This window comes from Sphaerodactylus townsendi, linkage group LG02 (genome assembly GCF_021028975.2).
Source record: "Sphaerodactylus townsendi isolate TG3544 linkage group LG02, MPM_Stown_v2.3, whole genome shotgun sequence".
Classification (NCBI taxonomy): domain Eukaryota; kingdom Metazoa; phylum Chordata; class Lepidosauria; order Squamata; family Sphaerodactylidae; genus Sphaerodactylus; species Sphaerodactylus townsendi.
The window spans coordinates 37,837,972-37,865,733 of NC_059426.1; the positions used below are offsets into that span (position 1 = coordinate 37,837,972).

The 27,762-nt window shown below is 40.9% G+C and overlaps 1 protein-coding gene across 12 annotated transcripts in view; it reads right to left on the minus strand.

Moving 5' to 3' along the window:
- Positions 1-27,762, minus strand: part of PKP4 (plakophilin 4) — a 145,258-nt gene that overhangs the window by 46,138 nt on the left and 71,358 nt on the right. For 3 of the 12 annotated variants that reach the window (XM_048483527.1, XM_048483530.1, XM_048483525.1), the window contains exons 4-7: positions 16,190-16,224; positions 6,873-7,004; positions 6,573-6,763; positions 4,921-5,476 (exon numbers count right to left, since the gene is read on the minus strand). In XM_048483527.1, the coding sequence (XP_048339484.1) occupies positions 4,921-5,476; positions 6,573-6,763; positions 6,873-7,004; positions 16,190-16,224 (914 nt within the window). The remainder of the gene's footprint in view (positions 1-4,920; positions 5,477-6,572; positions 6,764-6,872; positions 7,005-16,189; positions 16,225-27,762) is intronic. The other 9 variants (XM_048483536.1, XM_048483535.1, XM_048483533.1 and 6 more) reach the window with 9 other exon arrangements.

Below are 27,762 nucleotides of genomic sequence, written 5' to 3' on the forward strand. Positions count from 1 at the left end.
GCTGGCTTGCAGCCACCGCGGTCCCCCACCTGGCATTGAATACTGTGCCAGCGTTTTAGGGTACCACTGGTGTAATGGGGAGGGCTGGGGGCATGGTCAGGGCCTCTGCCGGCATTATGCCAGCAGCCTGCACTTCAGACTTTAGCCACCAAAAAGATGATACAAGTCTACTGCGGCCCATAGGGGCTTCTGGGCAGTAAGGCTTTTTCACTTTGTGAACCTCCCCACGCCAACGAGAAGCCTGTATGGGAGCAGTGGGGCTGCGGTCTGCTGCCTCAGGTTTGGATGGGGTTGCCCCTTGCCAGGAAAGCCCTTTGCTGAGGTCTCCTTAAATCAATTGTCAACTTGATAGCACAGGCATACATACATTGTCTCTGCCCTTCTCCAGGTCATGATGATAAGAATCCAAGCATAGTACAAGGAACAAACTTAACCCTGGACTGGATGTGCAACACTTTTCCACTTCAAAAATTCCAAAAATATCACACGAAGAGTTTTATTTCCAGTATTTTATAACATATTGGCAAGGGAGGAATTGGGGATGATCCTGCCAGGGAGCTGTACAACATCTTGCTGAGCTTGTTCTGTTTGCTGGTAGTTGAGGCCTGAGTGTACCCAGAGGAAAAAGTCTTAGTCCAAGGTTCCCTAACGTGGCACCCACGGGTGTCATAATGCCTCCTACTACTTTCCCAGTATCCCCCAAACATTACAGGAAGTAGGAAATGCCCTTTTAAGTCAAGGCTTGTTACTGGTTGCTGTGACAGTCCGTTTGACTAAGTACCTGCCAAGTGAACTCTATGTCAATCTGAATAAAAAGTATCAACACCTGGACAGTAAATACATCGGATACATCCTGGTTGCAAAATATCTTTTGTGTATAAATCTCCTTCCAACTCTTTTGTTACCAGCTAAGTTAATTTTTTGAAACGTCATTGGTAACCTGACTTTTCCATTTCCCCACAAAAAGGCAAATAAACCAATTTTGAGTTTTTACTTCAATAAGTCTCTCTTGTGCCATATATTCTGACTTGTGTATATAAAAGAAAATGTTTTCCTTGGCAGATCCCCTAACCATTCAAAAGTGTGGGACAGAAAAATAACAACAGATACTTCATAAGTCTCAGGAGTGATACTCAAATGAAAGGGTTTTCCATGGGTCCAATAGCAGCCATAGCCAATGGAGAATCAGGAGGACATTAGTTGGTCAATGTGTGCTTCCATCTCACTTCAGACCTTATCAAGTGATGCCATGGATGGACTGTTCCATGGGGTAACATACTTTTCGGCTACAGAAGCCCACCCGCTCTTCTCCACAGTTACTGTCTTCTCAGTGGCTGCACCATGCTTCAACCAAAGTCCAAATAATACTAATTTTTACAGACCAATGGTTAGACTCTGGACAGGGTAGCTTCATGTGTTCAGAATGATTACCATACAATTAATTTGCAATGTGAAGATGGAGGCACTGTGTTTGGCTCTGCCTTTTTAAGGAAAAAAATGGCTTTGACCCTGACTCTTGTGGCAACCACTTTAGGGTGGCAATCAACATTCTCTCTCAAAATGTCAAAGGTTCTTGCAGGGTCAACAAAGTTGGGGACCTCTTTGCTGGAAGGTTGTAGCCTGGCACTGGGCAGAGAGAAAGACCAGATGTGCTTGGCACTCAGAAACCTCCTCTACTTTCCGGTTTCCTTCTGTCAAACATTTTTCTGTATTATTAGCTACTTTGGGTCTCTGCTGGGGATAAAAAGTAGGCTACAGAATGAATGAATGAATGAATGAATGAATGAATGAATGAATGAATGAAATGTGAAATTAACAACTAGATTCCAAGAAAGTGGCTGGTACTTATATTCCGATTTATCAAATGTTGTGGACCCTTCCTCTCATTTCTCTCCTCCTCCTCATTATTTTCATAAGATACCTAGGTGGTCACAAGTGGAAACTGGGAGGGGGGGGATCTAACAGCAGCACTGAGCCTTCTCACTAATCGTTTATCAATTCATATTGTATTCCTACACATAATCAAAAATAAGAACCCTTCAGGAACTTAACAAAAGAGACTGAAACAGATAAATTACTGTAATTAGGCCCTATACGCAAGCAGTACATGTAGCTTAATATATTTTAAGTCTGTTTTCTGTTTTTTGCTTATGCAAAAGCAATTTGGATAATCATGGCTATTCCTCTTTTAAAAACATATAGCTTAGGTTGCTCATATGCACTCGGCAACTTTTCCTAAAATGATTTAGTGGCTACAATTTAATTCCTTCCTTTGCATTCCTTCTACTTGCCTTCTACTTTGCATTCCTTCTACTTGCATGCATAAATAAATAAATAATAAATAATAATAGCTCAGAAATGAAATACTTGTGCTTTAACAAACCACACCCTTACTTATTTTATCATTGTCCATCATTTGACTAGACCAGGGGTCTGCAACCTGCAGCTCTCCAGATGTTCATGGACTACAAATCCCATCAGCCCCTGCCAGCATGGATGGCAGGGCTGGTGGGAATTGTAGTCCATGAACGTCTGGAGAGCCGCAGGTTGCAGACCCCTGGGCTAGACTGATAAACACATGCATATAACTCCTTTTTTTGGTGGAAATCCTCCAGACTAGAAAGATCAGTTTCCCAGAAGAAAATGGTACTTCAGGGGGTGGACTCTATGGCATCGCATCCCTGCTAATCTCTCTGAGCTCCCTGAACTGTATCCTCCATGATCGATTAACAATTTTATCACATTTATCAAAAGAGACAGTGAAACATTCTGGTTCTGTCTACACTACAGTACATTAAAAAATCTTGGCAAGTTCTAATACACATCCAAACACGATGCAAAATATGACTAACGCCATAAAAGAGCTCTTCAGATTAAAATTAAAAGGGGGTGCGGAGAGGGCAACAAATTTACAAGATTTATACTCAGGTTTCATATAATCAAACTAGATGGATACGAGTTACAGAAGGCTTTTAGTTATTTCTAATAAGCAAATATTTTTAACACTAATGAAATACAAGTTGTCCCTGAAAAACCTTTACAGCTTTAAACAGGTACAACTTCCAGCCATCGTGTACAAAAATATAGTTTTTTCCACATCGTAAAGAAACACAGAAAGTTTGTTACAGGAAAAAAAAAGATGTTTTAGGTGACTGTAGATAACCAAACAGTACCACAAGAGCACATCACTGAGTACCTAACTTATACTGTTGTCACTGAAGATGAAAGTATGCTTGAGTGAACCTGGAAAGAGTTAAGAGTATCTTCCAAGTGATAGGGGGGGGGGGGGCTCATTGTCGAAGTGGAATTTGAGTAAGCATATGTAAAAATAAATGTTTGGCTATCTTCTGTTCAATAAAGCAAACTTCTAACTATATCTGTTTTCATTCAGCATTTATTGTGATTCAAAATTGTACAGATTTCATTTGGACACACTATCTATGAAACATGGAGAACACTCACTAAGTAGCAAACGTCAAACAGTAAGTCAGGGCAGAATTATGCAGGGAGACGGCTGAAAGGGTCTTATTAGGACAGGCTTCGTGGTTAGAGTGAATCTTGTTGAAAATGCCCTTATTTATGACACCAATCATGCAGGGTCGCTACAGAAAAAAATGAGCATCCCACTTGAAACCATTAATCCTCTTGTACTCAAAGGAGTAACAGCTGGCATAGCTCAGCAGAAGTTAACCATTTCCACTAATTCCAACAGGAGGAAGTAAAATATACCCTTACCTTTTCCACTGAAATGGAACATGCGTTCAGCTTTCATGCTGATATTATTTATTAACTTATGTGCTTCATTTATACCCAACCGGTCTCACTAATGGGAACCCAAAGTGGCTTAGAGCCTCCTCCTCTTCTCCATTTTATCCTCACAACAACCCTGTGAATTAGTTTAGGCAGAGAGTATGTGACTGGCCCAAAGTCACTCAAACAAGCTGCCATTGCAGAGTGGGGATTCGAACCTGAGTCTCCCAGATCTTAGTCCAATACTCTATCCTCTACAACACGCTGGTGCCTTCAGAATACACCCAGTACAGAAATTTTCAAACTTATTAAGTAGATTGGCAGGGAACATCTAAAATCATGTTTTAGATTTTTACCAAATATGTCAAATAACGAAATGGGTCTTTTGTAGGTTCGAATGATATGTTGAGTATTTTCATATTGGAGTTATTACTGTAGTGTATTAGGCAGGGTAGAGAGAAAAGCCATAAAAGCAAATATTAGTGTTGGATCTAGCAACTCCTTTTTAGCTAAATATAAAGTCTTGCTCTGGTGGAGTTCATTTGATATAGATCCCAGCCTAAGCTGCTACCAAAGGGCCTTAGGGCAGTGGTGGAGAACCTTTGGCACTCCAGATGTTATGGACTACAATTCCCATCAGCCAATTGGCCATGCTGGCAGGGGCTGATGGGAATTGTAGTCCTTAACATCTGGAGTGCCAAAGGTTTGCCACCACGGCCTTAGGGTATAGAATCGAAGATGTTCAGAAGCACAATATATAAAGAAACATAAATGTGTGAAAACTGGGATATATTTAAAAATGCATTAAGTTCCTCTTATTGATCATATAACCTATGTGGGTGTTTTATAGCAGCCATCTTTTACTAGAACCTTTTACTTTCTCATCTTGAAAAGTGACTGAAGTCTTAAAAATGTAAAGCTTTCAAGTCACACAGTCACTTTATGAATGGCTAAGAGTATGCATTACTTGCTACAAGAAATTCCTCCCCCATATTTCAATATCAGAAAATAATTACATTCTTCGATATGTATAACTATAACTGATTTGAAAAACTAATTGCACACTTTTAAAAACATTGTAATGCTTTAAAGTTCCATTTTCCTAGTAATGCAATTCATTGTATTTACAGGTTTGCCCAAAGTTTTAAGTGTCTTTACCTTTTTACTAACCTGTAAGGCTATCGGGCCGGGGTGGAACCATTCTTTCATAGATATCATACTGTTGGGCATACTGCTCAATGTCATGAATTGTCCGCTGTAACGTTGTTCCCAAATGCTGCGGAACCGCAGTCATTCCAGAACGCTTTGGTGATGCAGATCCAACTTGGGTTTGGGGTGGAGAGGCTAATCTCGTCTGTGTTTCGTTTAGCGAAAGAGGTGAGCCAACTCTGACTGAAGACTGGTACTGTGGAGTACTCCCATTGGAGTTAGTTGGTTGCCTGGATGTTACTGAACCCATGCGGCGAACTGCCACGGGTGAAGCAGGTCTCTGTGAAGTAAATGGAGATGCTGCTCGTTGCACAGGTAACGTTGTTGATGAAAACACATTAGAATTGAGAGACCGTGATTCAGTGACAGATGGTGAACCATAACCACTCCCTAGAGAAGTTCTGAGTGATCCCCTTGAAGGGGAAATTCCTGCAGAAGTTACATATGAGGGGGACTGAGCTCTTGATGGAACAGAACTTACACGTCTCATGGCCCGATTGGCAGCTATGTTTGATGTCTGTTGAGAAGAAAAACAATATATAACACAGTTTTATTTTGTGTGCTGTAAAAGGGCATTAGAAAACCCTGTTTAAAAAAATTAGTCCTTGTGTTCATATATCTTATTTAAAAACCATGTTGCAGCAATATGTCTTTCTTCCTCTGGTATAATTAATCTCAGAGTACATTTCTGCTACAAATTTAGAAGTCTCTATTCAGCCAAAGTTAAAAACTGATAAGGTCTATTATTTTGATGGTAAAGTGAAACAGATTACATCAAAAAGTGCATAACTGGCTGAATTTTGTTCAAAGTGCTATAAAAAAGTGTTACTATAGATTCCACCCAGTTTACATTCTTGGGAAATACTGAAAAATCTGTTTCACATTCCCAACTGAAAAACAGAAGTACATTTCCCTCATGTAGGTCCATAAACAAACATCATTCTCAAACAGGCTATGATGTCAAGTCCTTCTATTCAGAGGTCCTTTAGTTTCTCTGAATGTCACTAAAATCTCAGTTCAGAAGCAAATAGCTTTCCTCATTTGATCTTGTTTCCCTAAGCTACTTTTCCATTTTTTCTCTACATCTTTTCATCTTCCAAAGTCTAATTAATAAATTGTATACGAAGCCTCTCTGTAGTTAATTACTGTTTCAGTTAAACAGATAAGAGCAACAAAAACAGAATTGTTCTCTGAACAAATAGGGGCAGGAATGTATGTCCTCCGCTGTGTCATTCTTAACAAGTCGAATGACACCAAATAAAATTTTAATGAATTAAATCTGTATAGTTTGCACAATTTTAAAAACAATCATTTTGGAGAAAAATGTTTAATATTTTTATTAAATTATTGATGCCTATACTCTAGCAGGCTGTCATCACAGAGGACCAGTTTTCATCTATTAAACAGGGAGATGTCTTCTCTAAGATGACAACAGCTACTCATGTCTTTGAAAGCACTTGTATTTAATCCTTTGAAAAATTGGTTTTGGGCACTGTTTGACAGTTCAAACGGTGTTTAATTTATCACTGTAAACAATCAAGGAATTAAATGTTGTACCCCTAAAAGCACTTTTTTTTGGTAATAAAAGGATATTCAGACTGTGTTGCATGTACCTGAACTAAAGCTTGTCCTTCTGCCCTTGAACTTCTCACCAAATGGTTATTATTTGTGCCAATAAAGGAATGCTGCTGTCTGTTTTCTCCCTTGCTAAGGTTCTGGTTATTATGGAAACTGCTTACTTCCTGATATCCACTGTCTGAATAGGAATTCATCTGTGTAGAACTTCTTGAGTTACCCACTGATCCTGGAGACATAAAGCATAAGGAAACTGTGGTTATCACACAGGTATGGGGGGGTGGAGAGCACTGACATTATAAACCTCCATTTATTTAAAAGATATATATATAACAGACCCTCACTTTCATGGAGCGATGTCTGTTCTGGTGAGTACAAATTCCCTTGTTCTGGTTCTGTTCCAACATGATATGAAGTAATATGAACACTCTCAGATGTTCTGAGCTTATTTACACCTGTGTTTGGCAAATCTGAAAGCAGAATGTCATTAGTTATGGATAATATCTGTATCTATTTACACATATATGGAATTCATTATGCCGACATTTCTTTCAATCTTTATTGTTTACGTTAGGTTTAATGAAGATATTCATGAAGAATAAACAGAAAGTTCCTAGTTTACATATATAAACTATAAAGAGGTAGATTCATTCCTTTTGGGTGCCCTTGTCCGAATGATTATTTTTGGCCATTTGGAGTTGTATAGGTTACACAGTGGTGGGATTCAAACATTTTAACATCAGGTTCCGATGGTGGTGGGATTCAAATAATGACTGCTAAAAAGTATTGTCGAAGGCTTTCACGGCCGGAATCACTTGGGTGCTGTGTGGTTTCCGGGCTGTATGGCCGTGTTCCACTTGCTTTCCTTTACTACTATCAGATCCTCTGAAGATGCCAGCCACAGATGCAGGAGAAACGTCAGGAGAGAATGCTGCTAGAACACGGCCATACAGCCCGGAAACTACACAGCACCCAAATGTTCAAAAGTATTTAAAATATTTTTAATATCACTTTTTAATTTTAAGTATTAAAAATATTAATACTTAATAAAAATATTTTAAGTATTCAAAATATTAATACTTAATAAAAATATTTTAAGTATTCAAAAAGTGATATTTTAAATTTTAACAATAGGTTCTATAGAACCTTCGGAACCCCCTGAATACCACCTCTGTAATAGGTAGTCCAAAACTATGCATTTTGCCATAATTTTTCACATTCTTTTGTAGAATATTATGGAGATAAACCTGATTGCAGAAAGTGCAGGAGAGAAAAGAATAAAAGAAGGGGTGAGGGACACTCAGTAAAAGAGTGAGGTATAGCTGCAGCAAAAAAGCGGAATGGACAGAAACATCTGTCATCTTGTATGACCTCTTATTCCTTGTGTAGAGTTGTATGCGGGAGTGTGGGCGTATGCTGATTTCCCTTCAAGTTCAAGCCCCCTGTGTTCTTTCCTATTTGGTTGCTACCAAACATCCATTTTTTTGACTTTTCTGTCTTTCTTGTAGCTCTCCATTCTGTCTCGATACACCACCAACATTCCTTCTCCTCAACTTTGCACTGATCACAAACAAGATATAGCCCATCTCCACAACAAACACAGGAGAGCCAGCTGGGTAAACAGGACCCCACCTAATTCCATCACACTTACTAATAAAAACAGCTGTCCAGAGAGAAGCCAAGTCTTACCCAGTTCTGAGCTACCGGAATGTTAATCAAGACTTTTCAGTGATTAATCTATGGGCCATTAGCTACAAAATAGCATACAGTATTCGTATTCTGCCCCCCTAAAAAGAGAATTTTATTCCACACAAGTACAGGTAGAACTGTCCTGCTAAACTAATTAAGGCTGTTTGCCTACCAAAAATACCCTTTCCTAGTCACATCCAAACATGTTCTGAAATATACCCTGCCCCACCTGGTTACCCCCCGCCCCCGCCGGTTGGGAAGTCTCCACAGGAATCACAAAACTCATCAGACCAACCCCGACACTCTTTCTAAACTCTAAAACAAAAGAAATCTAGTTTTCAGTCAGGACACTGGTCCCATAACTGGGATCAGAATCTCCTCCACTGATTATCATATTCCCCCTGGCTTCACTGCTGCACACTGCTACAGAAGCTATCCTGCTGACATTCATCAAGTATTTTTACCAACTTTCAGGACACAACATTTGTTTCCCACTGCTCTGCCCTTTTGCCCAGATGGATCATTATCAGCCTTGCGGTCTAGATTTTGTGCCTAGACCTGCTGTAGCCTTACTCCAGTGGTGGCGAACCTATGGCACTCCAGATGTTCATGGACCACAATTCCCATCAGCCCCTGCCAGCATGGCCAATTGGCCATGTTGGCAGGGGGTGATGGGAATTGTAGTCCATGAACATCTGGAGTGCCATAGGTTCGCCACCACGGCTTTAGTGTTTTTGTCCTTCTGCTTTCTCCCTTGAAAACACTGTTCATTGTGTGGGTGCTCAGAAAATCTGGTTTCATTTACTAAGATTTCTAGTGTTTTGCAAACTATTGCTTAAGTATTCTTATTCTCCATCCCATCTGCTTGTTTGCCCACAAACTTTGTTTCTAGCTTCCATCTATCCTGATTCTCAGTACTACTTCCAAGCTTGTAAAGATTCCTCACCCCTTTTGAACAGATCCTTTATAGCTCCCGTATGGGTTGCATTGCATGGAATGAAAAATCCCTTCCTCAATCCAAACTACTTATGTACCACTTTTCTCATCCACCAAAGTGGCAGAAAACAATGCACAAAAACTAGACCTGAATATTAAAATTAAAAACATGGGAAAATAAAAAGGTTACGCACATTTCCTTCAGCTTAATACACTCCTTATAAAATGAATTGCCCTATGTCCACCTAAACAGAATGGCTTTACATTTCTTCAGAAGGTAGACAACAAAGGAGTCTTCTGAACCTCCTGAGGAAGGGCATTGCATAATGTGGGAACCATCACCCAAAAATATCTGCTCTGGCTTTGGTCACTCTAATACTTTAAAGACACAACTACAGAGCTGAGGGTATCCAAGATTGTGAACAGGCTCACAATACTGGAAGTGGAAAAGTGGAAAAAAGGAGGATTTCTCCCTTACACTCAAGCTATTTCACTGTGGGGTTCAGTCAAACAAAAAAGTGATGCATGTCTGATATGAAGTGTCTTCCTAATCTCACATGACAACAGTAGGCTCCGCGGATACTCAGAATAGCTTTTCGCCAGGTAAACAGAACGAAAAAGAGGACGAGATTCATTGTGAGACCTTGCCCATTCAAGCTTCATTTCATCCAACAACGTTTTACTAAGACAAGGAAAGATTCTAATACTTGAAATAAGCTACAGGAAGAAGTAATTGTAAGTGATTGTGTGAGAGCAATACTTCTGTATGTGAACATTAAACACTATTTTTAAAAAAGGATTTCTTTGAGCCAAGCAGGTGCTGTTTTATTCTCAGCTTCCAAAGCTGAACATTACATATTTCTTAAGCAGGAAAATCTGAAGCAGATGTTGATGACTGTATCACTAGCAAATATGCTTGCTTAAAGGCTCCTATAGTTTGAATAATCTAGGCACAGTATAAAAAGCACTTGAAGGCATAAAATTTATGTGGGAACAGCTTCCTCGATGAATTAATTTGTCTTGTTAAACCCCAGGCAATCCTTTTGCCTAACTAACAGGTGATTTAAAGGGACTACAAGAAGGTTCTGGGGCAAACGGCCTTTTCTGTACAGTTTTTTTTAAAGGTAGAATTAATTAATGTAACAGCAGATTTGATGGTCACAAAATACGGCAGCAAAATGAAACCACCCACTGGCAAGGTTAGCATTTCTCCTTCCTTGGGAGACAGCAAACAGTTTAACATGAGCTCTCCTTGCCAGTGGCCCAAAGAACAATTAATATGTTGAAGTAAATCTGCCAGTTAAAGTTGGGGAGGGTAGAAAAGGGGGACTGGCCTGCTGAACCCTACATAGCATCTTGGAGGAAGAATCTAGAAGGCATCCATCTTTGTACCAGTCAAGGGTAATATAAGATTACAAAGGCTATGATTTCCTTGAATTGAAGAGAATAATTAACATAGAAGGAAAAATGCTTCTTCCATTCTTAATCAATCACCTGTTCCAAGGACTCTCTAATTTCTTTAAGTGACTGAATCTCTAACAGCTTATTGAATCCATGAAGAATGCATCCTCCAACTCCATGTTTCCTCTTCTTTAAATCCTTATATGCAGCATGGGGAAGGAGAAAAACGCATCATACTCCTATATCCTTATACATACTCAAAGTTGGATGACCTGCGTCCTGCTCCACTAGCCTCAAACCTCAGGCCCTTTCTGCACGGGCAGTAAAGAGCGCCCCAGGGATGCTAAAAACAGCGTCCCTGGGGAGGGGTTCGCAAGGCCGCCGCCACATTGCAGCAGCAACCCCCGAGCGGCGCGAAGACACTGCTTCCAAACCTCGCTTCGTGAGTGAGGTTTTTCAGAAGCAGCGTCTTCCAAACGCTGCCGTACAAACGGCAGCGGCTGGAAGGCGACATTTCCCCCCCTTTCCCGAACACCTTACCATCCCCTCCGGCCTTCCGGTGCGTCGCACAGTCCAGGGGACATGCCCCCCCTGCCTTGCGACTCCAGAGCTGTTGCACAGTGCAGGGGGGCATGTCCCCTGGCCTGTGCAACGCGCTGGAAGGCCGGAGGGGTTGGTAAGGCATTCGGGGGACGGCGCAGCCTGCGCCGTCTTCCCCACCCCTACTGGGACTGTCCGTGCGAACAGTCCCAGGGGGGTGCGTCGGTCTCATTTATGCCGACGCACCCCTGCAGAATGTCTGTGCAGAAACGGCCTCAGAAACTAGGGCACTGATGCTACAGTGCTAGAGCGACAAGGTTCAAGGCAAAAGAAACAGTTATTTCAGTATGAGCTTTTGTGACTCAGAGTTTACTTCTTCCAAATGTCTGAAGAAATCAGCTCTGACTCATGAAAGCTCATACTGAAATAAACGTTAAAGTGTCATTGGATTTTTTATTTTTGAACCAGTCCTTCAATCTGACTTACCTCACAGGATGGTGACTATGAGGATAAAATGAAATAAGTGAAAACAATGTGGGAAGCTCCACTTGGTCCCCACTGCGGGGGAAAGTGGGGTATAAAACCTTCTAAACCAGGGGTCTGCAACCTGCGGGTCTCCAGATGTTCATGGACTACAAATCCAATTGGCAATGCTGGCAGGGGTTGATGGGATTTGTAGTCCATGAACATCTGGAGAGCTGCAGGTTGCAGACCCCTGTTCTAAACAAATGGCTGATGTTGTTGGATTCAGCTCCCCACATATAGCCACAACATATTTTTTCAAATGTTTATGTCTTGAAGCACAATCAGTATCTAAACACCAATAAAGGAAATGACCTATTGTTGATAATCTTTCCACTAATTAGAATATCTAAGGTTTTCACTTGGTTGACTCTTGAGTTATTCTAATCCAATTTTGAGCAATACCTCTACAAATAAAATGTAAACCCAGTCCTACAGAATCTGTCATGGAGGGTTTGGGGAGTGAGGAATTTACGTCACACCATATCTAATGTGAGTGGAATAACAGTCATGGGATGACCTTTACCACTTCTTGTTGAAGTTCAAGAAAAAAATAATTCAAAGGTGCCTGCATGCTCAAAAAAGTTGGGGACCTCTGACATACAAAATTAAATGTGAAGAATACCAAAAATTATCCCCCTTTTAGGATCTACTCATAATAACTTATGTAACAGTAAATGAACCCACAACTTGAGTTCATTCATCAGCACTACATTTCATTCAGAAATATATTTTCTAGCTGCATATATTTTTTTAAAAAATGTGGTCAACTCAAACAAACCAGGAGGAAGAGGAGGAGGAAGAAACAAAAGGCATATATCTGTTTTTGTGGGTGGGAACCCGACAAGATAAATTAATGTTTGAAAGAAAAAAAACGAGAAATGTTTGCAACTTTATTGTTTGAGAACAAGCTACAATGTAGAATGTTGTATGCTAAAGACAGCCAGTGATGTCTAATGTCAGAGAACTGGACACACATTGACAGAACAGGAGCAGCATTGTAAAAGAAACAGAATTTATTATAGAAGAATGAAAAACAGAAAAAAGCTTCATCAATTATTATGGTCACAGATCAGAAGTAAAATATACATGAACAGAGTAGCTGCAACAACATCCCTCCCTCCCTCCCTACGTACATATGGATTTCTGTTGGGGGATAGGTGTAATAAATATGAATCTAAGATCATTCTAGAAAAGGCTCAGCAGCCAAAGCTGGTGAAAGGCTGTCCAGCCACCTGTTGATCTAGCACAGTGGTTCTCAACCTTCCTAATACAGTTCCTCATGTTGTGGTGACCCGCAACCCTAACATTTATCCATTTTACAGATGGAGAACACTGATGCAGAGAGTCTTAGGCGACCCCTGTGAAAGGGTCGTTCAACCCCCCAAGGGGTCGCGACCCACAGCAGGAGGCTTGGGTCTAGCACCACCTCCCAAACTGCAAACCGTCTCCTTTAGGGGGAGTATATCCCCATTCTAAGCAGAAGATATCCCAAATTCCTGGGTCAAGTCTTCCCCATACCAGCAGAACTTCCATTTTGTCAGGATTAAGTTGTTTGCTAGCCCTCATACATCCCTGAACTTTTTAGTTTTAAAAAGGAGTAAGGTGCATGTAACAAAATATACGTATAAATTCTTAGACGACCACATTTTTTACTTCTGTTCTCAGGGGATTCCAATTTGAATGTAGAAAGTAAAATGATGATTTACAGTTACTGCTTTAAAAACTCAGCATCTTCTTTTGTTAACAAAACTTTTAAGAAACTGGGGACATGTCATGTTCACTATATGTTGTTTAAAGAGCTTACAAATTATAATACTACTATAATTATAGTAATTCATTTTCATTTTGCCCACCTTATGAACAATGAAAAGTCTGTATACAGATTCTGTAGGCCTCATGTAGCATTCTACAATGGGCAGAATCTTGTTGAGCAGTATTGGCTCTCTTGGAATTTGGAAAAAGCACAGGGGACAACACCACAAAATGGCTGCCAAGAGATGGGCTCAATCATAAAACACTGAGAGGTTCCAAGCCAATATGACAGGTAAGTTATAGTAAGTAGGATATGTACAAGGACTTGGATGGGTATCTCATTTTCCTTGAAAACCTGTAGTCTTTCTTTCTTTTCTAGTTCCTTCTGGCCTTCTCACCCACTAGCCCAACCACCTTTATTTGCCGCCGCCGCCCCCCCGTCTTCACCTTTTCCTCCTTCCATCCTCCTTCCTTTCCCTGGGAAAAATCTGGATGACTGTCTGCCAGACTAAACTCAGCTGTACAGTGGGGAACCTCACTTTTAACCGGAGTTCCCCTCCTCATTCTATTTTGATCCTCCCATCACTAAATACATTGTTTCTACACCCCTATTGTACGATTTTTAAAGACTTCTGATTTTTCTGCAAACCTGGGGTATTTTTCAGGTTTGTAGAAAGATCTATCTTGTATGTTCATGGGACCAATGTCGGGGTGTAAGTATCCACACATGGGGCCAGGTTGAGATAGATATATGGATGATGTGTTTGATGATAATACATCATTTTAAAGTTCAATCTTACAAAGTTTAACTTAATAGTCAAAAAGGCTAGTAGGCTTTTTGTGAATGTAAAATATTGTTTCTGACCAAATAATATACTTTCTCTTTACTACAGAATTTTTCTAATTTAAATGTTTAGTTTTTCCCCTGCTTGTTAGATGGCAAAATTTAAGATACATGTGCTAAGGTAGCATAAGGTGCAGTAATTTTCTATTGTCTCGCATACTGTATATTATGCATAATGTTGCTAAAAACTAAGGCATTTATACTTTATGTTTCACAAATAGGTCAAATAGTATAATTGTAGAGCCAGTGTTATGTGGTAAAGGCACTGCACTAGGACCTGAGAAACCCTGATTCAAATCTCCACTTGTGCTATGGAAGTGACCTTGGGCTAGTAACACATTTTTAGCCCTTACCCTGGCTAGTATTTGAATGGGAGATCTCCAAGGAAGACCAGGGTCATTATGTGGAAATGGCAATGGTAAACTACCTCCAAACATCTCTTGACTTGAAAACCCTACAGAGTAGCCATACCTCAGTTGTCACTTGATAACAAATTTTTTTTACATTTGTATGTAAACTGTGCTGTTGAATTGTTGACTTATCACATGAGCGTAATAGCAGAGGTGATGCATTCTGCACCAGATGGAGTTTCTGAATTTTAAACAAGTTTAGGCTTGATTAAAAAGTAAGCATTGCATATATCTCAGTTTCCAGTCAAATGCATGTTGTTTTCCTTGAAAAACTTGAAAGAACATTTTCTTCAGTGCTAAAATTTCCAAACGTTTTGGATCTATGTGTATGGCACACACTTATTGAGGGGTGTCATTCAGCGATCAAACTATGAAAATTAGTGCAATCCCTAATGAGGTTAGACCCTTCTAAGCACCCTGACTTCCACAAACCTAAGAGTATATCTTTGCTTCGGACTGCATGGAATGCCATTAGGCGCACTGTGTGCTATGTGCCATCAAGTCACTTCTGACTTATAGCAACCCTATTAGCTACCCAAAATGTTCTGTCATGAACTTTACTCAGGTCTTGTTCGCTGAATTATGTATACTAGGGAGACAAAGATGGTACTGGCACACCTACCTTCTTTCATGCAAATTATCCTTCAATTCTGATCCTTAGCGAACACAGTTTAAAAACGTTTGCATTACAATGTACTTCAAGAAACAGCTTTACATCGTTATAATTTGTACCCATGTGTATCATATAAGAAGGGCCCTGCTCACTTTAACTGATACCGTGTTTCCCCAAAAGTAAGACCTATCTCGAAAATAAGCCCAATCATGATTTTTCAGGATTTTTGGAGGATGTTTAAAATATAAGCCCTACTCCTAAAATAAACCCTACCGGTAGTTATAGATCAGGATGGTGTGATCCAGTAGAGTGCTTCCTGCCAATGAGAATGCAGCTTGCATCACACGTGACGGGGAAGCAACAGGGTTGCCGAAAGCCTGCCTTAATGAACTGTGAAGGTACCATATTTCCCCTAAAATAAGCCCTAACCCCAAAATAAGCCCTAATGCATCTTTTAGTGCAAAAATTAATATTAGACCCTGTCTTATTTTCGGGGAAACACGGTACAGTGGTAACATCATTAATGACCCCATGTATATTGTAAATCCATACTGCAGAGAGGGCTGTGTACTTATACTGAAATAGACCAAGCACTCATAGTTCAACTGTTTTCCTGCAAAGAAGTGATAAGAACTACACAATCGTCACGTGACACACCCCTTACAGATTGCTGAATGGGGCCACTGAAGAAGTTGTGACTACTTAAACAGCCTACACACTAAAAGCAAACCTTACAGATTCATTAAAACACTACTTTTGCAACAAAAAAAATCACAATCATTCGAAGTATTCTACTGAGTAAAATATTTCAGCATGAATAAAATTAACAGCATCTTGCATTCAACAAAACATACCAGTTTGAATTAGCAGCTATTAACTTGTCAGCAACATTTAAGAAATCCGTTGCGCATTTTAGATGTACACCATGCACACAAATAACTGTACCTGCTGATCTCCAGGGAAATGATTTTTCGGTAGAGCTATAGAGAAGGAAACAAAAAAAAAGCCTTAGGACTTCTCAAAAGCATACTTTTCATTTTATAATCACACAAGGCACGATCAATACTCGCACACAGAAGAAACTCCGCAGGCTCCCACAGAATCCTCTTTTTCCTTTCCTTCCCCTCAGATGAACACTTGCAGTGTGTTAGGGCAGTCTGGAGAACCAGAAGTCCGTATGCATCTCCAATATCCCTCCCCATCTGGTCTTTCAAGTTATGACAGAATTTAGGAGATGAAAAGGGATGATGTATCTGTTGAAGGCACAAACGATCTGCGCATGTGCAGAAGAGGGACACAGGTTTCTGCTAAGAACCATGGGAATTCCACTGTACCTGTAAAGGTACAGATTATACCCGCTGCATTTTAATATGAAATGAATACAGAATAGCAAAAACCATAAACTAAAAAACTGTGCAACCAAGGGAAGCAAAGGAGGCTCCCTCTTCCTAGGGGTCTCCATTAACTTCAAGAGATGTGTTGATAACTCCACTGTAGCAAAAAGGAATATTTGCAGAGCACTAGGTGTCCAGCAGAGTAAGCACAGAATTTACAGAGTCTCAGATATATCAAAATTTTACTTCTCCAATTCATTACGGTTTCTGAAAATCAACACAATGTTAGGAAATAGTAACAAATGCAGGATGCAATCTTGCTAGAATGTTAAGCACTGAACAGTGCAATCCTAAGAAGAGTTTTGCTAATAAGGCATTAATTTGCATCATTTCCATGCCAATTTCTGTCAGATGCCAAAACAGCATAGTCAAATACGTACAAATACGTACAGTTTTCATGCTGAATTGTTTAGATATTATTTACTGTTAAAAATAAAATCAGAAGAAGAACCACTTAACCCGTATCCATTTTATACACTGCAAGTCTTTGGAGAAAGAAAAGTTTTAGCAGTACACTGTCCTAAATGCCAATCATGGAAACGCGCCACTTACTTCACCATATATACTAACTCCCCATAGAACAGAATGAAAGGCAACTTTGGGGCTTTCCGCACTACAGAAGGGAGCTAAGGTCGACTCGGTTCCCTTCAGTGGGGGGCGATTCCAGGCTGTCCGCACAGCAACTTACTTGGCCCCCTGGAATTGAGCTAAGTGGGCGGGATCATCTTGGTGCCTGTTTCGCTCCTCGATCGTGATTGGAGCTTGTGTTACCATGGGAAACGGGAGCATTCTTTTTTTTTTTACAGTTTTTACAGTTTACAGCCACGACTCTCCCATTCTGTGCATGCCACAAAAGCGGCTCCTGATTGGTTGAACGGATGAGGTGTCATTTCGATGTGTCCGCACTTCAAAGCTTCGAAGCGGTATTGACCTTGTTCCAGCAGAAAGGTGCAGTTCATAACTGCGACAGGGATGTCGCAGTTCTGAGGGGGGGGGGGAACTGAGACAAAACAATGTTGAGCTCAGTTGCAGTGCGGATACACCGAGGTGAACCTAGATAGAAACCAGTACAACTCTGTCAATGCGGAAAGCCCCATAGAATGCTTCTGCAACTGACTGTCGTGGCACAGGCTCCCGGCAAGCAAAAGTCAAGACAGCAGTCCGGTACTCACTGTACTGGAGTGTAGTCCAAAGCAGGGATCAACATAAGCAAACGCTCATTCATCCCAAAACAATGTTGCTGCCACACTGCAGCCTTCTTTCAACAGCCTTAGATACAGAATGGCCTTCCCACTATTTGCCAACCTCCCCCAGCTGTGCTCCCTTAGACTGGCTCCTGCAAGGACTCCCAGTTATTCCTTGCTTGCTCTAAGGCTGCCAACCTGCTGCTGCGCCTCCGCTCCTGTAGGTGGTTCTGCAGCTGCCATTGTTGTTGTTCCTGGGGTTCAGGTGACCCTGGGGGTGTAGGAGCTGACTGAACAACCGGGTACTGTGGAAGGACAGAGCTGGAATCTGGCAGTGGCTTTGGGGTAGCAGTTTCCATCCCAGGGGTTGCTTCCTCAGGTGTTGCCTGAGCCCCTGACCTTGATCCTGTGCCCACTACTGAAGGCTCAGGCTCTAAGTCTGCCTGAGTTGGCTGGACCTCTGATGGCCCAGCTACAGCCTCCTCTTCTGCAGACTTCTGCCATGGTGCACGGGGGCCTGATACTGACTCGGTCTTCAACAGAAAGAATGGCTGAAGGTAAAGAACCAAACACACTATTATACATGGAATGGTTTTAGCATGTCTGCTTACAGATAACATTTTGATCACAATCTCAATACAAAGAAGGTGATTAATTGACAACTTCAGGAATTAGTAGTAAGGAAACGTATTTTGGATGAGCTACTAGATTAGAATCTCTAGACTCCAGATACAGATAAAATATCCAGAACTTCACAGGGTTGTCTGTATTAGAATCTTTCCACATTAACACCTTACTTGCAAAAAGTGTATCAGGTCCTCCTAAAAATTGAAGTTCCCAGAAGGGTGGGAAATTGAAAAAAGAAAGCCAAACTGTTGGAGCCAAGTTTTAGAAAAAAAAAGGGGAAACTGCTTTGCCTAAAGTACTCTGAAGATTGCTCTGTCCACTGCAAGATAATCTTGTTAACTCTATAATGTCACCTGAATGCTTAGCAGGTGGTCAGCATTAACCATAGACAGCTGAGGTCCAAGTCACCCTATGCTTTAAGGAATAACTTAATCATGAGTTATTCATGATTATTCATGAGTAATTCATGAGTAATTCAATACAAGATCCTCAGGAATGCAAAAGAGGCAGAAAAGGAAAGGGCAGACACATGCCTGGTATGTGTTAGGAACATCCAATAGACCAGTGGTGGCGAACCTTTGGCACTCCAGATGTTATGGACTACAATTCCCATCAGCCCCTGCCAGCATGGCCAATGGGAATTGTAGTCCATAACATCTGGAGTGCCAAAGGTTCACCACCACGGCAATAGACAGAGTCTCTCATGTACTATTTCTTCATTTTCAGCCTAGTTTATCGCTTTAACTGTGTGCATTTTCAGAATTGTCAGTGAAATTAACTAGAGAATATAAAGGCTCATTTAGCAGATCAATAGTAACTTCATAAATCTTCCTAGAATTGTATCCCCTCTTCAGTATGAAAGTTCATCATTTTTGTTACCAAGAAGGAGAACTTGGCACTTAACCTTGTTGAATTGCATTTTGTTCACAACCTCCAACTGGTGCCCTCATTCCTTTCAGCTTCCTTTGGAGAGCTTCCTATTCATCCTTAAGGCTTCTGTTTGGGTTCATGGCTATGTCACCGGTTCCCATACGGACAATCTCAAATGGATAATGATCTGTAGGTTTGCTTCGTTTTGGGGATTCAGCCTGCAATATCTTTAATTTTCACCTCTGGCAAGCAACACACCTCTTGGGTGAGGGGGGTCAGGCATGGTCACATGACACTCAATAGCCCTCAGCAGGGAGTCACCTCCTTTTCCCTTTGGTGGCATTTCTTTGTATCTCCCATCTCCCATCCTTCTCGATCTGTCTTCCTTGTGTTTGTGATTCTTTCACTGGCAGTGTTTCCATCTCTGCTGCCATGGCAAGGGCTTGGAATTGATTCATGAGTTCTAAAGGCACTGACTGCTGTAAGCCTATTGTCAGTGGAGAACATGTCATCCTTTTCCCAAACAACGATTATACATTTTATGGAAACGTGACCTTAAATTAATTTTGGAGATGATAATTTTTCAAAAAAACTGCTATTACAGATACATTTCAATCTCTATCATGATCATAAAATGTTAACTAAATCTGATAGGATTGTTTTATTTAAATATTTATATACTGATTTGCTCACCAATGGGATACATAGCAGCTTCCATCACTCTCCTCTCTTCCACTTTCTCACAACCACAATCTTGTGAGGTTTGTTAGGTTTACAGTTAGTGGCTTGACCTATGCCATACAATCACAGAATTGGAATGGACCTCTGAGATCATCTAATCCAGTGGTTCTCAACCTTCCTAATGCCGCAACCCTTTAATACAGTTCCTCATGTTGTGGTGACCCCCAACCCTAACATTTATCCATTTTACAGATGGAGAACACTGATGCAGAGAGTCTTAGGTGACCCCTGTGAAAGGGTCGTTCGACCCCCAAAGGGAGTCCCGACCCACAGGTTGAGAACCACTGATCTAATCTGACAATGAAGGAATTCATATCCAGTGACCTTCCACAAGAGAGTGGGTGTCTGGGCGCGAGTCCCAATGCGGCGCCCGGACTTGTGACGGGGCCGCGCGAGGCCGTGGCCGCGCCCACTCCCGAAGAGGAGACGGCGCGCGGCCTTGTCAATCCACCGCCTCACTACCCCACCGGGATGCCACCACCCTGACACAGGATGCCCCTCACTGACTCAAGAATTGGTTGGCATGTCGATCTACCGACCCATCGATCCTTCAACCTGTCAATCAGCCGATCAGTGAAGGGGTGGGGCTCTGAGCACAACCGGGTTCGCCCAGCCTCAGCTGAGAGTGATAGTGGAGATCAGAAGGGATGACAGCTGGGACGGGGCAGAGAGTTGAGAGGGGAAAAGGGATATAAGGGGGTGGGAAAGGAAGCGTTGGCTGAGGGAAGAGGGTGGAATGGAGAGCTGTGTGGAGGCAGGGAAAGAAGACTGTGTAGCCCAGGAGGGCAGGGAGACGGAGAGTCCTGTAGGCCAGCTGTGCTGGAGAACAAGCTGGGGGACTTGTGTTGGGCCCCAACCCTGTGAGGTTACAACAGGGAAGGGAGAGTGGTGGGAAGCCTAGTAGATGGACCAACCCTCGCTCAGTGAAGTAACAGAGCGAGGGGAAAGGTACAGGAAGGGTGACAGGGTACGCCCACAGCTGAGGCACCCTGTGGGCGAGACTATTTAAGACATCGGCTGGGGAGGACAACCCCCAGGTAAAGGGAGGTGGGACGGCACACTCGCCCCAGGGGGACGGGTGGTCAAGGGAGGCGCCACAGTGGGGAATCTAACCTGGGTCTTTCAGATCTCAGTCTGGCATTCTAACCATTACACTATGTTGGTTCTCAAACCCCCAAGTACCAAAGGTGATGGTTTTGGAACTGGAATGATCATGCTGTGAAATGTGTGAAGCCCTTTTTAATAACTTTGTCATATCACCAATGTTATATTCAAACATTTCATAGACAATTGCAAAGACTAGTTGCCATACTTCCATATGTACTTTCATTAGCAGGATGTTATTTAATTATAGTTTTAAAAGATTTAATTTTTTAAATGGTAATTCCCACCATTAGAGCTACAATTTAAAGTGCAGAAAGAACCTTAAAAACGCTGAGATATTTAGTCATTGTAAACACCCAATTTTTAAACCCTTGTTCCAAAACACATAAATCAAGTTCTCCTCCCTTGTGGTGTCTCATTTCCTCATGCCTGGGTAACAATTTCTGAATAAGAAGACAATAACATATCCTCTAAAGTACATATTACAATAATATATCTTCTAAAGTAAATATGACATCTGTACAACAGCTTAATTACATGAATTAAACCCCCCTCTAATTAGCAGAGGCTCTTAATCTAATTTTCTTTCAAACATAGCCACTGGAACAAAACCTTGTTTCAGCTACAGATCACATTTATGAAGAACATGTAGAACTGAGGAAGGAACCAAGAGGTTTCTGCCACACAAAGGAATGTACTCTTTGCTGAACTGTCATATTCCCTGGAGAGTGCTCACCTACCCCTTCTCTCAACCATCGATAAAGTATTATTCTCCTTATCATTCTAGTTTGTTGCCTCCACTACTCTAGTTATAGAGATGAGTTACAGACAAAAGTGGGAAGAAACGACTCCTTGATTGAAAGAACAGAAAATCCCCAGCAACTGGTCTTGTTGTAGTAACAGGAACTGCCTTTCAGAAAGATAGGCACTAATTGGAGGTCCTGAAAAGAGACCACCAGTGTGGGGCAGTGTACATCATAGGGTATGATACAAGATTACAGCTTCCCAGGAAAGAGACGTAGATTGGGTCAGAAATAAATAAATTATTATGAATTATTATATAATAATTTTTAATGAAGATCACAGAAATGCACTTGCTACTTTATGGGGGAACCATTTGACTCACACATGATCTCAGTATATGGGTCAGCTCTGACCCACTCCTATTCCTTCTATGCTTCTTCAAAAAACCTCTGCCATTTCTCCAAGCCACTGGCAATCTGAGGGAAACCTACTTAAGAGACATGGAGTGTTACAAGAGAGTAAATATGTCCACAGCAGTATACTTTTTCAGCCAATCCCAAGCAATAAAATAAAATTTAATTAATAGGGCAGCTTTCCCCTCAGGCCTTTTATTAACTAGAATCTGTCCCAAAAGTATGTCACCTTTCTCCAACCTGCCCTCATTTGAAGTAGACGGTAGGGAAGTGTACCACTGCCATTTAAAAAAATGTGTAGGGCATTAGAACAATCAAACAGTTGTTCTATGTATCTAATCTAAAGCCATTAACACTTACTTTCCAGCTGGGGTTTGTTAAGTGAATCAAGAATGCCTTTTGTTGCACATATTTACTGTTGTTATATCATAAATGTTGTTCTTAATTATGTCTTCTCAAATTAATTCCAGAAACGTTGCTGTCTTAGTTCAGAGCAGCACAAGAACAAAGGGAGGGAGGGCTGGGACATTTTAGACTGACTATAAAGTAACTTTCAATTTAAGAACTATCTAAAGAATGAACCTCATAATTTTTCTTGATCATATCCATCTATTTCTAAAATCTCTTTGAAGCTCTTCTCCGATTTTTCTACAAGATCTGAATAAGCAGTAAAAAGAATAGAAGCAATGGTATGACCAACATTAGTTCAGGTCATAACCACTTGTTAATTCTAATGATTCATTATTTGAAGTTCAAAGATATAGATTAAGCTTGCCTGGGAATTTGTAGATGCCTATTCCTGAAATAAACACATGTATTTTATATTTTAATAGATGCCCTGTTCTTCAGCTTTCCCATAAAAAACATGCAGATGGGGAAAATAAAATTTTACTAAAATGTAATAATATACCAGCCAACTAATGAAAAGTGCATTAAACAAATCAGGTGTGTATGCTAAAATACATTTAGCTTAATTACAGAAGAAATGGCAGCTTGAAAGTTGAGGTGGCAATGGAATAAGAGTGTGTCATGAAGGACGTCTGTTAACTTTCTGACAGTGAACAACATTTCACATATAAATATTACATTTACTACTGTTAACAGACACTATTTTCAAAATATACTTTAAAATACTTCAGAAGGCTGTAGATACTACTTTTCAAAACCATGTTAGTTTAATTTGCAGTGTTCATTAGTTTACCTAAAGGTAAGCGTGGGGGGGGGGGGATCATGATTTTATTATTTCTGAATGTGGAAACTATAATCGATATCACTATACCAAATACTGAAGCAATAGGACTCTATATCAATCTCAAAATCCACTGGTCCATCAAGGCCATTTATATTTTATATTTATAGATCAGGGAGGAGATGCTACCCAGAGGAGGAAACTACCACACAGTTCTCCCAGAATTAGGGGTGTACATTCAGCAAAGCTGAACTGAGCCCCCCTTGCCAAATGGCGGCAAGATTAGGGAGCCAAAACATGCCCCCCCCCCCCAATGATAAATATTTGGCTATGCCAAACTAGGGGTATGAATCTGGTAAAGCCAAACTAGAAAACCTGAAAAAAACCTTACTGGTATTGCTAGGCTAACCCTAACCCCCAGCCCTGCCCCCCAACAGCAATATAAGGGAGCAAAAAAGTGGATCCCGAAAAATGCTCAGTGTTCGGCTCTACTTGTGGACTTTGGAAGTGGCTGTGGAATAGAACTGAACACTAAGCCCAGCTGAGCTCAGCACTCAACTCTGCAATGCCTGCCACCTCCAAGATCAGGTTAACAGATCTGAAAAAATTGAAAAAATCTGAAAAAACACCAAGAACCCCCCCATACTGGTGTTGCGGTTTTGGGTTTTTTTTTTGTATTTTCTGGGTCTTTTAAACCCAAATCTGAAAAAATACTGGAAAAAATGGTGAACAGCTGTACTCAGAAATCTCTCAGCTCACATGGAGGCAGGCAATGACGAATCACCTGTGAATGCTTCTGGTCTTGAAAATCCTATGGAGTCACTATAATTTGACAGCGCTTTCTACTACCAATAGGCAAAGGGAAGGAGGGGGAAATGGAGGACAATGGGGAAAATTAATCCTGTGAGTTTGTGGAATTCTGGCAGATAGGATTAGGAGGGGAGTTTTAAATAGTTTCACATCCCATCATACACACACAACTTCTCATGGGCCCCAAGCCTTCATTTCACAAAGACCTGGCCTGCCCAACAAGTACACAAAACAGAAAATATATATATATATCATGAACATCTATAAAAATCTGTATTTCTTATTGTTAGGGTTTTTCTTCAGATCAAATTATGATCCAGTTCAAAAAGGCTTAAAACAGTAACATCAACATCTTTATGTGACAAGGCAGAATGCAACAAAAATGTATGGCAGTTTTATATTCAAAGTATTTTTATGGGAGAAAACACCAGACTTAGGACTATCACTCATAACCTTCTGAGAAGTAACAGGTTTCTAGATGAAAATATTAAAATGCAATGCATTTTCTGAAGGTTATTTTACAATCCTTAAAGATAAAAACACACAAGATTTCATGACAATGTATTAATGCCAACTTTTATGGTTTTCAGTTTTGGCATTTCATTATCACATCTAAATAGAAAATATTCCAGGATCCATTTAGATGGGGTGTTATTGAGACTTGAGTGACAGAGACTTTGGGTATATATTTAGTAGATTTGTGCTAGAACAAAATCACAAATCCTCGTACAAGAGGTTGGTTGCCCCCATCATTATACTGCCCCTCCAGATTGATTGATTTACAATATTTCTGAATCCCTTTTCCCCCAGTGAGGCTCCAAAGAGGCTTACAATGCAAACGACAAACAGGTAAAACAAAGAACAGCCCAATCCTGAGGGAGGCCTCGAATCGCCTCCTGGATCCAGTGTGGGCCCGCACCAGAGATTTGCCCCCTCCAAGGCACTTGCCCCAGTAGAATGACAAAAACACCAGCAGGTGGACACTACAAACCTCCATGATGCCTGAATGTTGAGCTGGGTGCTGTGTAAGCATTCCCAAGTTGCAATCTGCTCTGTTGGAGCAGCGGGCAAAAGGCATTTTCAGGGGCGGAGCCAACTGTAGTCAGCTTCCACCGGCCTTTAATGCCAAGGTCCAGGCCTATGGAGGGCTTTCAGGTGGCCGGGTTTTTTTCTTCTTTTTGGCTGTGCTAACTGAAAGTCCTCTGGAGGTGGCGCCCTGGCAGAGCTGTCCCCAGCCAAATGGCCTCTGGATTGGGCTGTAAGTGTCCTAGTTCACCTAGAATCCACTGGTCCATCAAGGCCACAAGGTATGCCAAGGTACTCATGTCTCTGGACAGGTCTATACTCTTGTCTCAGAGAAAGATGACAGTGTGGCTGTGGACTGTGTAGTAGAAGTAAAAGGATCCCGTTTCTGCCTGGGAAAATAGTGCAGATTCTCTTTCAGCCTTAGAGAATCCTATGTAAGTGTCACTTACATCAAAACCATTATTGCCAGCACTGTTAAAACACCCAGCTTTGAAAAAAGAGAGTTTATATTGTCCTGGATGGCTATCAGCAAGACTTGCCTTTTTGTAAAGTTGCACCCACCATTTTATTTTCTGTTGCTGGCAGGCACAGCTTTACAAAAAGGCAAGTCTTGCTAATAGCCTTCTAGGGTAATACAAATGCTTTCCCCCCCCCTACCCCAAAGTTCAATGCTTAACAGTGCAGGAAATAATGGTTTTGACTAAAGTGACGGGTTAATTCACACATCTCCTGACATCTTTCCCTGAGACAGAGTATAGGCCTTAAGTACCACTAACAGGAAGGAAACAAAAGCTCAGATCCAAAACAGTTGGAATCCATCTTCCTACCATATCTCTCCCTTGCTGCAAACCAAATGGACTGAAGCTAGAGCTAAAATGGTTGGTTTGATGCATTTGGTCACTCTGTCAGGGATGATAACTGGGAACAAATGAGCTGAACTGATGCAGTGCCCTGGTACTTTCCTCACTGTGCTACCTCAAACAATTGGTTGAGTTGGTTTGCAGGGGGAAAAAAGCCCTTCCATTTTCACAGAGAATAATTATGGGTGTACGTGGCAAACCAAACATAGCTCAGGATAGCCCTTCATTCTCTCCTGTTTAATTGTCAACAATCTCAACAGCTGCCAGAAGAAGGTCAGACCTGTTTAGGTAGTACATACACAACCTGCCACAAGTTTCTGAGGAATAGGATTTTTAAAAATTAAAATAAGGAGCAGAATGCAACCTGTGAAGAAAATGTTTCTTGCATGGTTTGTGAAATTATTTACATAAACAGATACAACAAAGTGAGCAAGGTATCTGTAGGTTAAGTGGCTCTTTTCTCCCTAGCAACTCAGTGAGCTACTTTATTTACATAAAATCTTATAAGGCAGTTTAGTAAACAAAGAAACCCCATCAAACAAGGGTGAGTCCTTATAATACTCTATTCAGTACTGCACCAGATGCTTACTTAAATATTAGAACGTTCCAAACAGAACAACTAGTCCAAAATAGTTTAAACAATCATGAAAGTAAAACCACTGGCTTGCTGCAGCCTACTATGACACAATGAAATTAAATTACATGACATCGGAATTATTTTACAGAATTGGTCTCAAACAACACTGAACAGTCCAGTTTTAATGTAGTTCTTAAGTAAAGGTATTTAAAGAAATATGTATATAGGAAAAAATACACACACACATACACCCTCTTTGGAAAGGAAGTCATGGAGTCTATCCAAGGTGTTGCAATAACCATGGTAGTTCCTCCATGCAGAAGTTATTCCACCATTATCAGGAAGAGAAGCTCAGTGCGCTCACATTCCATTAATTACTGTCCATACCACTGATAGTCATTAGAGGAAGCTTCCTTACATGGGAAGCTTCCTACCAGAAGGAAAAAGGCTTATATGCAGTATTTTGTTATGACCAACTTGTCCAAGAAGGCTTGCTGTTACAATCCCCTTTTACACACACACCCCAAACACAGCAAATTACACATCAATGCAGTGATTTTCTATAGGACAGAAAAGCTTTTAAGTTTATTGAGCCAATTGTAAACCTGACACCACTGCATCTTCAAGGGACAGATATACTGTATGCCATGCTGCCAAGAACTCTGCTAACACACACAATGGCAGCTGTCTTGCTAAAAGCCTGTCCTATTAGGCTTCTGTTCATCAGATGAAATGCTACAGATAGTTGAAAAAATAGTTATGGTGACTTTTCCAGCATTCAGCTTGAGTGTACTTCATTAAAGGTCCATACATAAATAAAAAAACATTGTTTTGATTTATATTGTGGAACAAGAAATGATCCATTACAACCAACAAAGCATATAAACCACCCTACTAGTTTTGAAAGCCACTCAAGTTTAAAACCAAAGTATTTATATGGCCACAGCATTGGGTTGTTGCAGTCAGCTTGAATGCTTCA